The sequence below is a fragment of the Aquarana catesbeiana genome, linkage group LG03 (assembly GCF_042186555.1).
Source record: "Aquarana catesbeiana isolate 2022-GZ linkage group LG03, ASM4218655v1, whole genome shotgun sequence".
Taxonomy (NCBI): Eukaryota; Metazoa; Chordata; class Amphibia; order Anura; family Ranidae; genus Aquarana; species Aquarana catesbeiana.
In genome coordinates this window covers 642187720-642202157 of record NC_133326.1, presented here as the reverse complement: position 1 = coordinate 642202157, position 14438 = coordinate 642187720, and the positions used below count along the sequence as shown (strand labels likewise).

Sequence of the window (14438 nt, the reverse complement as noted above, 5' to 3'; positions counted from 1 at the left end):
AAAACGTCTCCAGTCTCTTCAAATCTTTTTTTTATCCTCTGAACTTGACGCTGAGACACATTGAAGATGTCTGCCACATCAGCAGTGGATCTGGTCTTCAGCCTCTTGATAATCAACACTTTAGTCTCCGGGTGAATCTTAGGCATGTTTGCAGAGGTCTAGTTGCAGTTGAGAAGGTCTAGTGTACTGGTGTTCTTTTTATACACACCTGAGACCTAATTGATCCATTATTAGTCACAGGTGAAGCTCATATAACAAGGCGACAACACTTATGTCTTGGCAAAAATTGACTCAATGGGCTTTACCAAGCTGTGAATATTAGAATACTTTTTGTCAGTTTGGTTTTGCACTGAAACATTATTACAAAAGCTGTTGGGATTAAAATGACCCATTTCTTGTAACAAAATCTTGATTAGAAATATATTTTAGCGGCACTTCAGGTCAATTTGTATACAAGCGACAAGACTTTTGTCAGGGACTGTATACTCCTGCCAGTCAGTAAAAATGTAAATTGAAGAGATAAGTTCATTAGGTGGCATGCAACTTGTTGAACGTAACTCATAATGAGCCAGCACATTTTAGAAAGTGGCTGTTCAGCTTTAAGGCATTTATTTAGCACTGACAATTTATGCCATGCTTTGCATACTGTACGATCACATTAGTCCCTGCCATCCTTCCAGGAGAGTCACCAGGCCCTGCAAGAAAACCAGCCTTTTTCCTGGCTTCTTCCTCCAGCAAGATCTTCCTCCCGACTTTCAATCCTGGTTCAGTCTCAATCCTGGTCCTTCTAGACCATACAAAACAGCTTCTGTAGACCATATTTGGCCTAAATCCCAGCCCAAACAATATGCCAGGCTCACACAAGATATTGTCCTAACAGATCAGAACATTCAGCAGTACTTCCCCAGGCAGCAGCCCAGGGGAAAAGAGAGCTCACAAGGTCCACCCCAGATATTTATACCCCCCCCCCCTGTCCCCCAGCATGCACCAGTTGTAATAAACTGCCTAATGGTTGGCTAGAGGAGATATAAATATTCATAACACAGGATCACTGTGGCATTTCATACTATTGCCAAAGGTACCGGTGGCACCTACTGGCAGGAGACAGAAACCACAGCACCACTAAGCTTAGCGGAAACCCAAATGAGCAAATAGACTATACATCAGCTTGAGCTGACTTCCACCCCGTGAAGCTAAATTGAAATAGTAACCTTTTGCTTAGGACAGGGTGGCCACACTAAGATTTGCTGTTTTATTTACTTTCTGTAGATCTGTAGATCCTACCACATGTATTCTGCAGTTTCACACTTGATCATCATCTATGCTCAGGGATATAGTACTTTGCCCAGGCAAGTTTAATCTGGGCACTTGTATAGACTTCTGTGCCCTCCTCTCCTATCTGCAGCATCTTCAGCTTAATCTTCCGGGACTGGTAGTTGTAGTTTGTCAGATCAGCAATTGAAACCCTTGATGAAGTGCTGTTATCAGCCATCATATTTGGTTTTTGGTCTTTTTTTTCCCCAAGACTGTCTTGGTGTAACTCTGTATCTGCAGCAGTTTTTATAACTTTGGCTATAACTGGGTCAGTAACCTGTTGGTAAGCTTCTGCAGATATGACCCTCACCTGTTAGGATTGTGCTGGACAAATAACTGACGGAGCTTTCAACTTTTCGAAATAGGCGCACAATAAGATATTTTGGTGATAATCTCTAACGAGCATGGCTCTCTGACTGTTCTTTTATGGAATTGTATTGTAAAATGTGCTGCCTGCCTTCATTTTGTAAAGTACCGCACAAACTGAATCCTGATTTGAATAATAATCCTGAATAATAATAATAATAATAATTTTACAACCAATCAACATCATTCCATGAGAGAACAAACATATAGAAGTGTCATCGTAACACTACCACCTAGTGGTGAAACTACTGTTATATAATGTTTGTTGCATCTCTGCCTGTATAAACAGCATGTTAACAGAGATACTTAAAACTTTCTGATATTACAAATGATAAGCAACAAATAAGATCTTTTTATCAGAACTAAATACTAATTAAAAAAAAGGAACAAATGCAGTCACCACAATAAGGACTACTAAGAAGCTATATATTATATTTTGGGCTTTGGGCTTATATACTAGAAAGGTACAGGTTCCCATGTAACAAAAAATGTGTATAGAACAGTCAAACCAGGTGTACAAAAGAGTGTCCATAGAGTAAGACCCATTTAACACCTTCTTGCCTGGCCTATAGCAGAATGATGGCCAGGCAATGGCTTTGCCATACTGACTGGACATCATATGACGTCCTTCACATTGTGCCGCTCATGACCGCCCCAGGGGACTTTATCATGTGATCATGATCAGCTGTGTCCAATTACAGCCGGTCACATGTAAACAAATGCCGGTTATCGGAATTTCCTTTCCATAGCGCAGTCAGTGTCTGAAGAAAGGAAAGCTAATAACTGGCTTTCCAGTTACAGGGCACATTTACACTGATCATCAGTGCCCTGATCATCGGTGCAGCCTCATCACTGCCCATCAGTGCAGCTTCATCAGTGCCAATCAGTGCCCATCAGTGAGGCTACATTGATGGGCACTGATGAGGCTGCACTGATGGACACTGATAGGCTGCATTGATGGGCACCGATGAGGCTACACTAATGGGCACTGATTGGCACTGATGAAGCTGCACTCATGGGCACTGATGAGGCTGCAGTGATGAGCAGTGCCCTGATTATCAGTGTAAATGTGCCCTGTAATTGGAAATAGCCTCATCAGTGCCCATCAGTGCAGCCTCATCAGTGCCCATCAGTGCTGCCCCATCAGTGCCCATTAATGCATCCTATCAGTGCCCATCAATGCAGACTCATCAGTGCACAACAGTGAAGAAAAAAATTACTAATTTGCAAAATCCTGTAACAGAAACAAAGAAAATGTATTTTTTTTTTTTTTTTGTTTCAAAATTTTCTGTCTTTTTTTCGTTTGTTTAGTAAAAAAACAAGTGCTGATTAAATACCACCAAAAGAAAGCTCTATTTGTGTGAAAACCACGCAATTGTGATTTAAAGCGTGACAGCACTGAAAATTGGCCTGGGCATGAAGGTGGTGAAAGTGCCCAGTATCGAAGATGTTTAAGGACTGCCAGAAAGTGACAGGAAGAGATTAAAGTTCTGCAGTGAATTTTAGGGAAATAAATACAAAAACAGCTCAAACCGCGGAATAGGAAGAGGCAGATTAGGAAGACTTCCTAGCAACAAGGGTTTAGGTAAGTTTAAATTTTTTTTTTCAAATGTTTTTTTTTAATTTTTTTTAGGATTTTTGGTGATTTTTTTTTTTCAGAGGGGCCCTCCACTTTAAGTACACTTATGTGAATAAGGCCAAAAACAAAAAAATATTTCCATGTAAACTCAACGTGCAAAATAACTTGCATCTCAACTCTATGCAGATAAAAAAGACTCAAATTAATGCAGTTCTTTATTTATTAATACATTATTAAATGTAATGTTAAACTCAATCCAAAAATAAAAAGATAAAAAGAAGAGCCTATTAAAAACTATAAAAAAGAAAACAGCTTTTGTTGCAAATTTCACTGTCGATCTAGAGATCTTCCCCGCAGTACTTCCTTTCTGCTCAAAGATTTCCCCAGTCTGAGGTCTGCCATCATTCAAACCACTTCCTCTAAACCTAGGCTGTCTGGGACCCAGCTCAGTCTGTGACTGGACAGTGAAGGAAGAAGCAGCACAGTGATGAGCTCATCTCTCTGCTTCTTGTCAGCACATAAACTGATTGGCCCTGTTATATAGGAACAGCTAAAGAAGACTGATATTCAGGTACTGACATTGCTTGCATTTAAAAAAATACATTTACTGACCTCACCACTTCATGCGAAACTAAAAGGTTTTGGTTTTAGATACACTTCAATATATAGAATTAGGTTTGGGGTCTACCCCATACAGTGATTCTGCTAATGCTGTCATGCTTTCTCGCAATGATGCCCCCAATGCTGCAGCTACCCCATTAATTGCCCTTTATTAAGATACCCACAGCTTAGACCTCCTTATCTGTAACACTAACAACCCCTCCCAGATCCAACTCTGTGGAGGCCCCTAGGCAGTCCAATCCTTGGGGCCCCCCTTGCAGGTTTCTGGAGCTTTCTCTCATAACATTGAACTAAGTAGTATGCACATTGGCCGCTTGATGGAGATGACCATTCCTACTGTGCATTAAACATACACTATATTACCAAAAGTGTTGGGGAGCCCAATGGCATCCCAGTCTTAGTCCACAGGGTTCAATATTGAGTTGGCCCACCCTTTGCAGCTATAACAGCTTCAACTCTTCTGGGAAGGCTGTCCACAAGGTTTAGGAGTGTGTCTATAGGAATGTTTGAGCATTCTTCCAGAAGCGTATTTGTGAGGTCAGGCACTGATGTTGGATAAGAAAGCCTGGCTCTCAGTCTCTGCTCTAATTAATCCCAAAGGTGTTCTATCAAATTGAGGTCAGGACTCTGTGTAGGCCAGTCAAGTTCCTCCACCCCAAGCTTGCTCATCGTCTTTATGGACCTTGCTTTGTGCACTGGTCCAAATCATTTGGTGGAGGGGGGATTATGGTATGGGGTTGTTTTTCAGGGGTTGGGCTTGGCCTCTTAGTTCCAGTGAAGGGAACTCTTAAGGCATCAGCATACCAAGACATTTTGGACAATATCATGCTCCCAACTTTGTGGGAACAGTTTGGGGATGGCCCCTTCCTGTTCCAACATGACTGTGCACATACTTCTAAACCTTGTGGACAGCCTTTTCAGAAGAGTTGAAGCTGTTATAGCTGCAAAGGGTGGGCCAACTCAATATTGTGATACAGCTGATCATGATGTAAACAGGAAAAGCCGTTGATTGGCTTTTCCTCACTCGCGTCTGACAGATGCAAGTGGCGGCTTTCCTGACAGGGGGGGTCTGCGCTGATTGTTTATCAGTGCAGCCCCCTCTTGGATGCCCACACTGGACCACCAGGGATGCTGCCAGGACCACCAGGTAAGCCCCCAGCATGTGGATGGCCAAGTATGTACCCCATGGCCATCCACATATTTAAAAAAATGCCCAATACATGCCAATCAGTGCCCACAAATGGGCACTGACTGGCACCATTACAGAAATAAAAAAATAAACGATGCCCAGCAATGCCGCCCACCAGTGTAATGAGTGCCACCCATCAGTGTCCCTCAGTGCCACCTATCAGTGCCCATCCGTGGCCATCAGTGCCCACCTATCAGTGACCATCAGTGCCCATCCGTGCCACCTATCAGTGCCACCCATAAGTACCCATCAGTGCCGCCTATGAGTGCCCATCAGTGCCGCCTATGATTGCCCATCAGTGCCATCTATGAGTGCCCATGAGTGCCGCATACCAGTGCCACCTATCAGTGCCCATCAGTGCCACCTATCAGAGCCCATCATCAGTGCCACCTCATCAGTGCCACCTCATCAGTGCCCATTGGTGCAGCCATATCAGTGCCCGTCATTGAAGAAGAAAACGTACTTATTTACAAAAAAATTTAAGAGAAACAAAGAAAAACTTTTTTTTTTCAAATTTTTCGTTTTTTTTTTTTTGCTGCGCAAAAAATAAAAATCGCAGAGGTGATCAAATACCACCAAAAGAAAGCTCTATTTGTGGGAACAAAATGATAAAAAATTTGTTTGGGTACAGTGTAGCATAACCGCGCAATTGGCATTCAAATTGCGACAGCGCTGAAAGCTGAAAATTGGCTTGGGCAGGAAGGTGTATAAGTGGGGCCTATAGGCCAATGCCTACTTTCCCAGTTTGTAATCTGGCACTGCCTCAGAGCCACTTAGAGAAACAAAATGCCTGGAAATCATCCCCTGAACATAGCTCTGCCATAAATTAGAGTCTGCCTGGTGGAGATTTTATACTGATTGGTAAAATGTTAAAGGCTACAGGATACTATTGGTTAAAGCTGAGCTATAAACACAACATGGGTCACTTGAAGAGAATGAAAGACTTTTAAAATAACGTAATCGTAGATTTTAGATCTGTAGATTGTGCGGCAGCCAATTTAGCTAATGCCACAAATTGGAAAAAAAAATAAATTAAACTGATAATTGGGTCCACCTGCTAAAATCAGATAAGCAGTTATAATGTTGCAATATAAGAAAAAAAAACGCTGATAACAGCAGCAAGATCACATGAGCAGGAAATGAGATTTGTCCGTTTTCTGTACACATTGCCCCAATGTTGCCCAACTACAAGAAAGCTACATTTGATTTTTTGCAAGTTATGCTTTCTGCAAAATTAAATGAATTCCTTTCAGTCCTTTATATTTTATATCTCTCAAGGGGGAGGGGGGTTTCTCATCACTTGTGCAGGCCAGGAATGATAATTGATAGTATAATCACACTTCCAGCATGGCTTTTACTGTGTAGACAACACAGAGGTAAACATAATTAAAGACCACAATACTTACATCTGCTTCAATGGTCTGACACCTGCAAGTTCCCTCGCCAGGTTCTTCTGCCCCTTGCTTTTTTTTTTGGGGTGCCAGTCCCTGGCCATCTTGATTGGCTGTGTGGGATCACATCACTGCCATGCATGCGCAGTTTAGTGATCCCGGCAAACAGGTGCCATGCTGGAATGTATACTAAGATGCCCATGTGCACCTCAGTGTAAATTTTTAAGGACAGGTGTCTGCAGCACTTTAGATGCATGATGATAGTCAGCAAGGGGCGTGCGTACAAGGGTTGCAATTGCGACCAGGCCCCTATGATCCTGGGGGCCAGTAAGGACCCCTATACACCTGGATAGGAGGGGCAGTGGGGGCGGCATATAGAGGAGCTGATCCCCTCCATTTTCCTCCTGTAGCCTTTCAGTAGCTGCTGGAGGAAAATGGAGGGTGATTGGTTCATCTAAATGCAGCCCCGCCTCCTCTTCTATTCTGCTCCTGCTGTGATCAGGCTTTTGTGTACTCTCCCACCCCCTCGGTCATCCCCCACAGCATTGCTGGGTTCCCCCCTCCCTTCTGAGGGTGGCAGCTGCAGGGGACTTGTCAAGATGGAGAGCGGGGAAGGGGCCGGTAAATGTGTCATTTATCTGCCCTTTCCTTGTCTTAATGAATAGAGTCAGTGATCAGTACATGTTCATTCATAACTCAGGCATAGCAAACTATGTTTACTATGCTTCAGTTTATGAATAAACAGGAATAATACAATAAAAATTGTATACTAAAATAATAAAATATAAAATTGTAAAACATAAACAAATTAAAAAAAAAAACGAATGACACCAGTGGCAGAACTACCAGGGTCACAAAGGGAGGGTGGGGGCCCAGCTACGGGTCAGGGGGCCCTTTATGTTTTTTTGCACCGAGGCCCTGAAGGTTCCAGTTATGCCTCTGCTGTCAGCCATAGCCCTCCCCCCCTTATAAGGTATAAGGCTAATTTCACACTGTAGCCGATCCCCGTTAGCAGTAAAGTGCTGTTAGTTTTAGCGGCGCTTTACTGTAATTTTAGTGGCCCTTCCCAGCCGCTAGCGGTGCACTTTTAGCCCCCGTTAGTGACTGAAGAAAGGGTTAAATGTGCCCGTGTTGCGGTGCTGCCGAAGCGCTTTGCAGGTTGCCTATTCATTTCAATTGGCAGGGCGTTTTGCGAGCGGCGTATACAACGCTCCCAAACAGCCCCAAAGATGCTGCTTGCAGGACTTTTCAGAACATCCCACAAGCGCACCGCCCGAGTGTGAAAAGTCACACTGAAATGAATAGGAAGCGGTTTTCAGGCGTTAGAGGCTATTTCTAGCGCTAAAACGCCTGAAAGCAGCTTAATAAGTTATAGCTAACCAATAGTCTACATAAGACAGGCAGAAGACGCAACGGAAGAGCCACCCCCCCCCTCCGGGGAGGTAAGTTCGGACCCTTGTTAACTAGACCCTCATACCCTTTTTCATTATGGCTGAGATCTCAATCTTTTCCATTAATGTGAGGAGTATCAAGGATACATCTAGAAGGCAAGCGGTCCTGACCTTTCTTTCAAGTCAGCAGAGTGATGTCTACATGCTTCAGGAGTGCGCCCTTCCTCCCCTGAGGAGGTACACTCATCTGTCCTCCCAGTGGACCCTTGGTCCCTCCTACTGGTCCGGGGGTGGCGATTGCAAGTCTGCAGGCGTAGCCATTCTGGTCAGGGGTGGGCGTTTCACGGTTGACTCTATCCATGAGCTAGTCTGTGGCCGTCTTTTGGTCATAGACGGCTCGTGGGTGGAAGAGCCAGTTAGGCTCATCAACGTGTACGCCCCCCCAGACAAGAATGCGCGGCTGGAACTCTTCCAGACCCTGCGGACCCAACTCGTCACCACCAGAACAGTAGTGATCGGCGGTGATTTTAACTGTCCGATCGAGGAGGATGGGCGCAGCTCCAGCATATACGCAAAACTTGATGCTACTTCTAGGCTGCTCAAGGAGATGATCTCGGAGGCCTCCTTGCAGGACGCCGTGGGATCCATAGGGAAAGGGACCGTGAACTATTCGTGGTGCCGACCCGATGGATCTGTGCGTTCCAGGATTGACTTCGTGCTCACTTCAAGAACAGTCAAGCATCGTGAGTTCTCCATGGTCCCCTGCTTTTTCTCTGACCACAGGGCTATTCACTTTCGGGGTGACCTGGGCGAGGGCTTTGCCCGCGGACCGGGTTCCTGGAAGCTGAATAGCACCCTGCTGGAAAACGAGGAATTGATGGGGGAACTCCGAGAAGCCTATGCCACCTGGACGGAGGAAAAGAGATTCTTCGGAAGGGTAAGTGACTGGTGGGAGTTTGTGAAGGTTCAGCTGCGTAGCTTCTTTCAGGCAAGGGGACGCCAGCGTGTGTGTGCCAGGAGGAGGGAACTCAGGAGACTGCAGCGTCAGTTGCAGTCCCTGCAGGACCTTCAGCACTGTGGCTGGGACGTTAGGCAGGACCTGGAGGACACCAAGAGGAGCCTGAAAGGACACTTCGAGGAAGAATCCAGGCACATTGTCTTCCGTGCCAAGGTGGAGAATCTTGAGAAAGGTGAGAAGTGTAATTCTTTCTTTTTCAGGAAACTCCACTCAGGACACACACCCTTGTCAGAGTTGCGCGACGAGACCGGAACACTCCAGAAGGGGAAGAAGGCTGTGATGAAAGTGGTCAGCGACTACTACACCAACCTCTACTCCCCGAAAGAAACGGACACACAGGCGGCCGACAGGTTCCTGTCAGGTATCACTAACCAAATTGATCCTGCAGGTTCATCAACCGTCAACGCCCCCTTGGTGCTGGAGGAGCTGCACTCTGCCGCTAAATCCTTTAGGCGGGGCAAGACCCCGGGCTGCGATGGTCTCCCAGTTGAGCTCTATGTAGCACTGTGGGATCTCGTGGGCCCGGACCTGCTCGAGCTGTACGAGGAGATGGTGGTGGAGGGCAGAATGCCTCCGTCACTGAGGGAGGGGATGATCACGATTTTGTATAAGCGGAAGGGGGAGAGATCGGATCTTAAAAATTGGCGTCCGATCTCTCTGCTGAACGTGGACTACAAAATCCTCGCCAAGGTCCTGGCCAACAGGTTGAAGTCTGTCATCGGACAGATCATCCACCCGGATCAGACTTGCGGCATTCCTGGTCGCAGGATTGCGGACAGCCTTGCGCTTGTCCGGGACACGGTCCAGTACATTCATGGCCGCCGTGTGCACGCGGCCCTGGTCAGTCTTGACCAGGAGAAGGCCTTTGACCGTGTCTCCCACGAGTTTATGTGCAGAGCTCTGCGCAGGTTTGGTCTTGGGGAAATGTTTTGTTCGTATGTGAATGTAATGTACACTGACATTTCTAGTTTGGTGCTGGTAAATGGCTGGAAAACTGACCCCTTTCCAATTCTGTCTGGGGTCAGACAAGGCTGCCCTCTCTCACCTCTGCTTTTTGTTTGTTGTATAGAGCTCTTCGCCCGAAGCATCAGACGGAACCCAGAGATCAGAGGGATCACCGCACCAGGACCGGACAGACGGGAGGTCAAGTGCTCACTCTACATGGACGACGTGACGGTGTTCTGTGCTGACCGGCGCTCCATCGACACGCTCGCCCAGACCTGTGAGGACTTCGGCCAATCTTCAGGGGCAAAGGTCAACTGCGGGAAGTCAGAGGTCATACTGTTCGGAAAGTGGTTCCTGCCTTCTTCTGCACCAATTCCTTTCAGCGTCAAGACGGACTTCATCAAAATCCTTGGGGTATGGTTTGGAGCTGAGGGCGCAGCCCTGAAGTCCTGGGAGGAAAGACTGTCAAAGATGCAACAGAAGTTTGGACTTTGGAGCCTCAGAGAACTCACCATCGAAGGCAAAACACTGGTACTCCGCAGCGAGATTCTCCCTGTGTTGCAGTACCTCGCCCAGGCCTGGCCCCCTCGGGTCAACACCTGTAAGGCCATTACCAGGGCGGTGTTTCACTTCATCTGGAGCTCCAAAATGGACAGAGTGAAGCGGGCGGTTATGTTCAAGGAACCCCTCAAGGGCGGTAAGGGCGTGCCCGACATCGCTACACTATTGAGGGTGTGCTTTGCTTGTAACTGCATCCGCAGGACATTGGTGGACAGAACTGTGGACTCTGGTGGTAACTCTATGTCCCGTTTTTTCCTCCTGCCTCTTTGGAGGACCCTTGGATGGGACAAATGGGACAGCTCCATCCCCTACAACTGGGACACGCCTTGGTACTACTTGGACACCTTCAAGTTTATTAAGGAGCTGGGGCTACATGGAGTGAAGCCCGACTTGTGGAAGCCAAAAACTATCCACAAGTTGATCAGAGCATCGGACATTGTGGAGACTGTTCCAGGCCTCCCTTCAGCCACTTGTAAAGTGGTCTGGAGGAATGTTTCTTCAAAGAGACTCACCAACAGGCACAAAGATCTGGCATGGATGGCAATCCAAGGGGGGCTGCCACTCAGGACATTCATGCATGCCAGAAACCTGTGTAGATACAGGCACTGCCCCTTTTGCATCATCCAGGAGGAAACTGCTCTGCATGTTTTCTGGGAGTTCCCCTTTGCACAGGACCTGTTGAGGGCCCTGGAACCTGAACTCAAAGACTTTGTACCACAGACTGCAATCACACACTTTGGTGTGTTGAACGGACTCTTCTGTGGAACTCATTCACAGGAGGACATTGACGGTGCCTGGCGGGTGCTGTGTTGCTTTAAGGACGCTTTATGGTGCGCCAGAAAGCGCCTCATCCACCAGCGGGAGAGGACGTCCATCGAGGACTGTCGCAGACTGGTTCACAGTCTGCTCAGAGACTATCACCTGATGGACTTCAAGGAGGAAGAGGAGGTCTGAAGATTTCCCCATCCCCCCCCTCTCCCCCGTGTATCCTTTGGCAGTTCAAATAAAGCTTCGGGCCTGTGAACTCTTTACTCCCTCCCCTGCCCCACCTTCTCCACCCCCCCCATCACACCCGTTGCCCATTTGAATGTTATTTGACTGTATGACTGGACTTTTTGTGAAATGTTTTTTTTTAGTACTGCTTTCAGGGTAATGCGGCGTCATGCATGATGTGATGTTTCGGGGTATTACTACTCTGCACAACACATTAGGCATCATACCGCAGGATGAATGTAATTTATTGGTATGCTTGGTGATGTATTGTAATGTAGTGTATTTATGCGCTGCGTCGCAGTACAGATTGGATGTACCCTGTTTAAAGTATTTGTTTTTTTTGTATATTTTCTTGCAAAATAAAGTATACATTTTTCAATCAAAAATAGTCTACATAAATACGGGGAATAACCAATATGCACAGTAGATGTCTGTATTTATGAACTAAGTCTACCAAGCCTGGTCTTGCCTTAAAGGGCATTTATTGACAATGACTCACAGCACTGTGTAGACTGTCTGGGCTACACTACAGCTATAACCCTTTAGAGCAAGATATAAACTTTGTTTCGTTTCTTGAAAAATGAAAATGAGCCATGAGAAAGTGGAAGTGTTTCCTGATGTTGTTTTATAAGTTATTTATAGTAAATACTTTTTAATGTTAACAGTTTCTGTAGCATCAATAACATGTACATGAATGTAAGAAAACTCCTGATTTAAAACTGAGCTCCAGGCAAATGAAACTTGGGTGCCCACCCCCTCTGTATATTCAAGATATAAGACTAGTTATACCCACCTTACTCCATGGTCCCATGTAGGGATGAGCCGAACACCCCCCGGTTCAGTTTGCACCAGAACATGCGAACAGGCAAAATATTTGTGCGAACACGTGAACCCTGGTAAAGTCTATGGGCCACAAACATGAAAAATCAAAAGTGCTCATTTTAAAGGCTTATATGCAAGTTATTGCCATAAAAAGTGTTTGGGGACCCGGGTCCTGCGCCAGGGGACATGTATCAATGCAAAAAAAAGTTTTAAAAACGGACGTTTTTTTCAGGAGCAGTGATTTTAATAATCGTGCCTGGGGGGTGGGGGGGGGGGGGTGTCCTTAGTATGCCTGTAAAGTAGTGCATCAAAAACAGTCCTGCAGCAAAATGACATTTCTAAAGGAAAAAATGTAATTTAAAACTGCTTGCGGCTGTAATGTATTGTCAGATCCTGGCAATATAGATAAAAATCATTGAAAAAAATTGCATGGGTCCCCCCCAGTCCATTACCAGGCCCTTTGGGTCTGGTATGAATATTAAAGGGTACCCCGCACCAAAATAAAAAAATTGCGTGGGGGTCCCCCCCCAAAATCCATACCAGGCCCTCCAGGTCTGGTATGAATATTAAGGGAAACCCTGCGCCAAAATTAAAAAATATATGGCGTGGGGGTCCCCCCCAAAATCCATACCAGATCCTTTAGGTCTGGTATAGATTTTAAGGGGAACCCCATGCCAAAATAAAAAAAATGGCATGGGAGTCCCCCCCAAAATCCATACCAGTTCTCCCAAAACACCTTATCCCCACTCCTCTTTAAGAGCATTTGAGCAGAAAAGGTAAAAGAGATGCATGGAACTTTTTTTTTATAAGAATCATACTTACCTAGGTGGATGCTGCATCTGTCCCCTGGCACCTCTAACACAGAGAACAGAGCGATCAAACACCACCAATCGCTCGGTTCTCAGAGCTCCCTGAACAGAGAGCTGCTGACTGTCAGTCACAGCTCTCTGCTCTGCCCCCTCGTCGCTCACTGGAACGCTGGGCTGTGGAGGGGATGGGAGCGACCAGCTCAGGCTCTCATCCTGAGGGCTGAGCCGGGTGCCGTACCAGACATGTGGGCGGATCCCGACTGGACCAGCTCTGTAAAGATCCATAGGAGAAGTACAGCCAAATGAATCCATAGGATAAGTACAGCCAAACAAACTTTGACTGTACTTCTTCTTTAAAGAATATCCCACTAATAGAGAAAATTGCCAACACTACAGGCTAAGAACATTCAACCAAAAGAGTAAATTATATGAGGGAGACTTCTGCACTGTAAATTAAGGGGTTAATTTAACAACTTGTGGATTGCCCACCCACAATGTACTGCGGATGGGCAGCCCACACAGGCAAAGTGACGCACCCACATATCGTTGCCTGCTTCTGATACCCGCTGTGATTGTACACAGCAGGCATCCATCAGCAAATCCTGCCCAATGATTCACGGCCTGGGACTGGCTGATCAGCTGTGTACAACAGCCTAGAGCCCTGTGCTGACAATCAACACAGAGCTCTGTACAGAGGGAGCGATCTCTCTGTTTCTTATCTCTGCAAAGCAGGGATAAGTAACAAAGTGATCTGTAGTAAAAAGCAGCGCATATTACACACATTACACATTGTTAGTCACACATTTAACCTCTTGATTGCCCTAGATGTTAACCCCTTCCCAGCCAGTGTCATTAGTGCAGTGACATTGAATAGTACTGTATTAGCACCGATCACTGTATTTGTGTCACTGGTGATGTCAGTGGCAGTTAGTCAGTTCCCCCCAGCGTCAGTTAGTGTTAGATTGCCCTTGTGCAATGGTCCTATTATGATCATCAGCATTAGTAGTACATAAAAGAGAGAAACAGAGATACTTAAAACTTTCTGATATTACAAATGATAATCAACAAATAAGATCTTTTTATCAGAACTAAATACTAAATTAAAAAAAGGAACAAATGCAGTCACCACAATAAGGACTACTAAGAAGCTATATATTATATTTTGGGCTTTGGGCTTATATACTAGAAAGGTACAGGTTCCCATGTAACAAAAAATGTGTATAGAACAGTCAAACCAGGTGTACAAAAGAGTGTCCATAGAGTAAGACCCATTTAACACCTTCTTGCCTGGCCTATAGCAGAATGATGGCCAGGCAATGGCTTTGCCATACTGACTGGACATCATATGACGTCCTTCGCATTGTGCCGCTCGTGACCGTCCTAGGGGACTTTATCATGTGATCATGATCAGCTGTGTCCAATTACAGCTGGTCACATGT

At 45.8% G+C, this 14438-nt stretch overlaps 1 protein-coding gene across 1 annotated transcript; it reads left to right on the top strand.

Annotated features, from left to right (window-relative positions):
* Positions 1–4819: 4819 nt before the first annotated feature.
* LOC141133283 (uncharacterized) lies at positions 4820–11705 on the top strand. Its single transcript, XM_073622557.1, has 2 exons — positions 4820–9230; positions 9939–11705. The coding sequence occupies exons 1-2, from the start codon at positions 7949–7951 to the stop codon at positions 11327–11329; spliced, it is 2673 nt and encodes an 890-aa protein (XP_073478658.1). The 5' UTR covers positions 4820–7948; the 3' UTR covers positions 11330–11705.
* The last annotated feature ends 2733 nt before the right edge of the window (positions 11706–14438 follow it).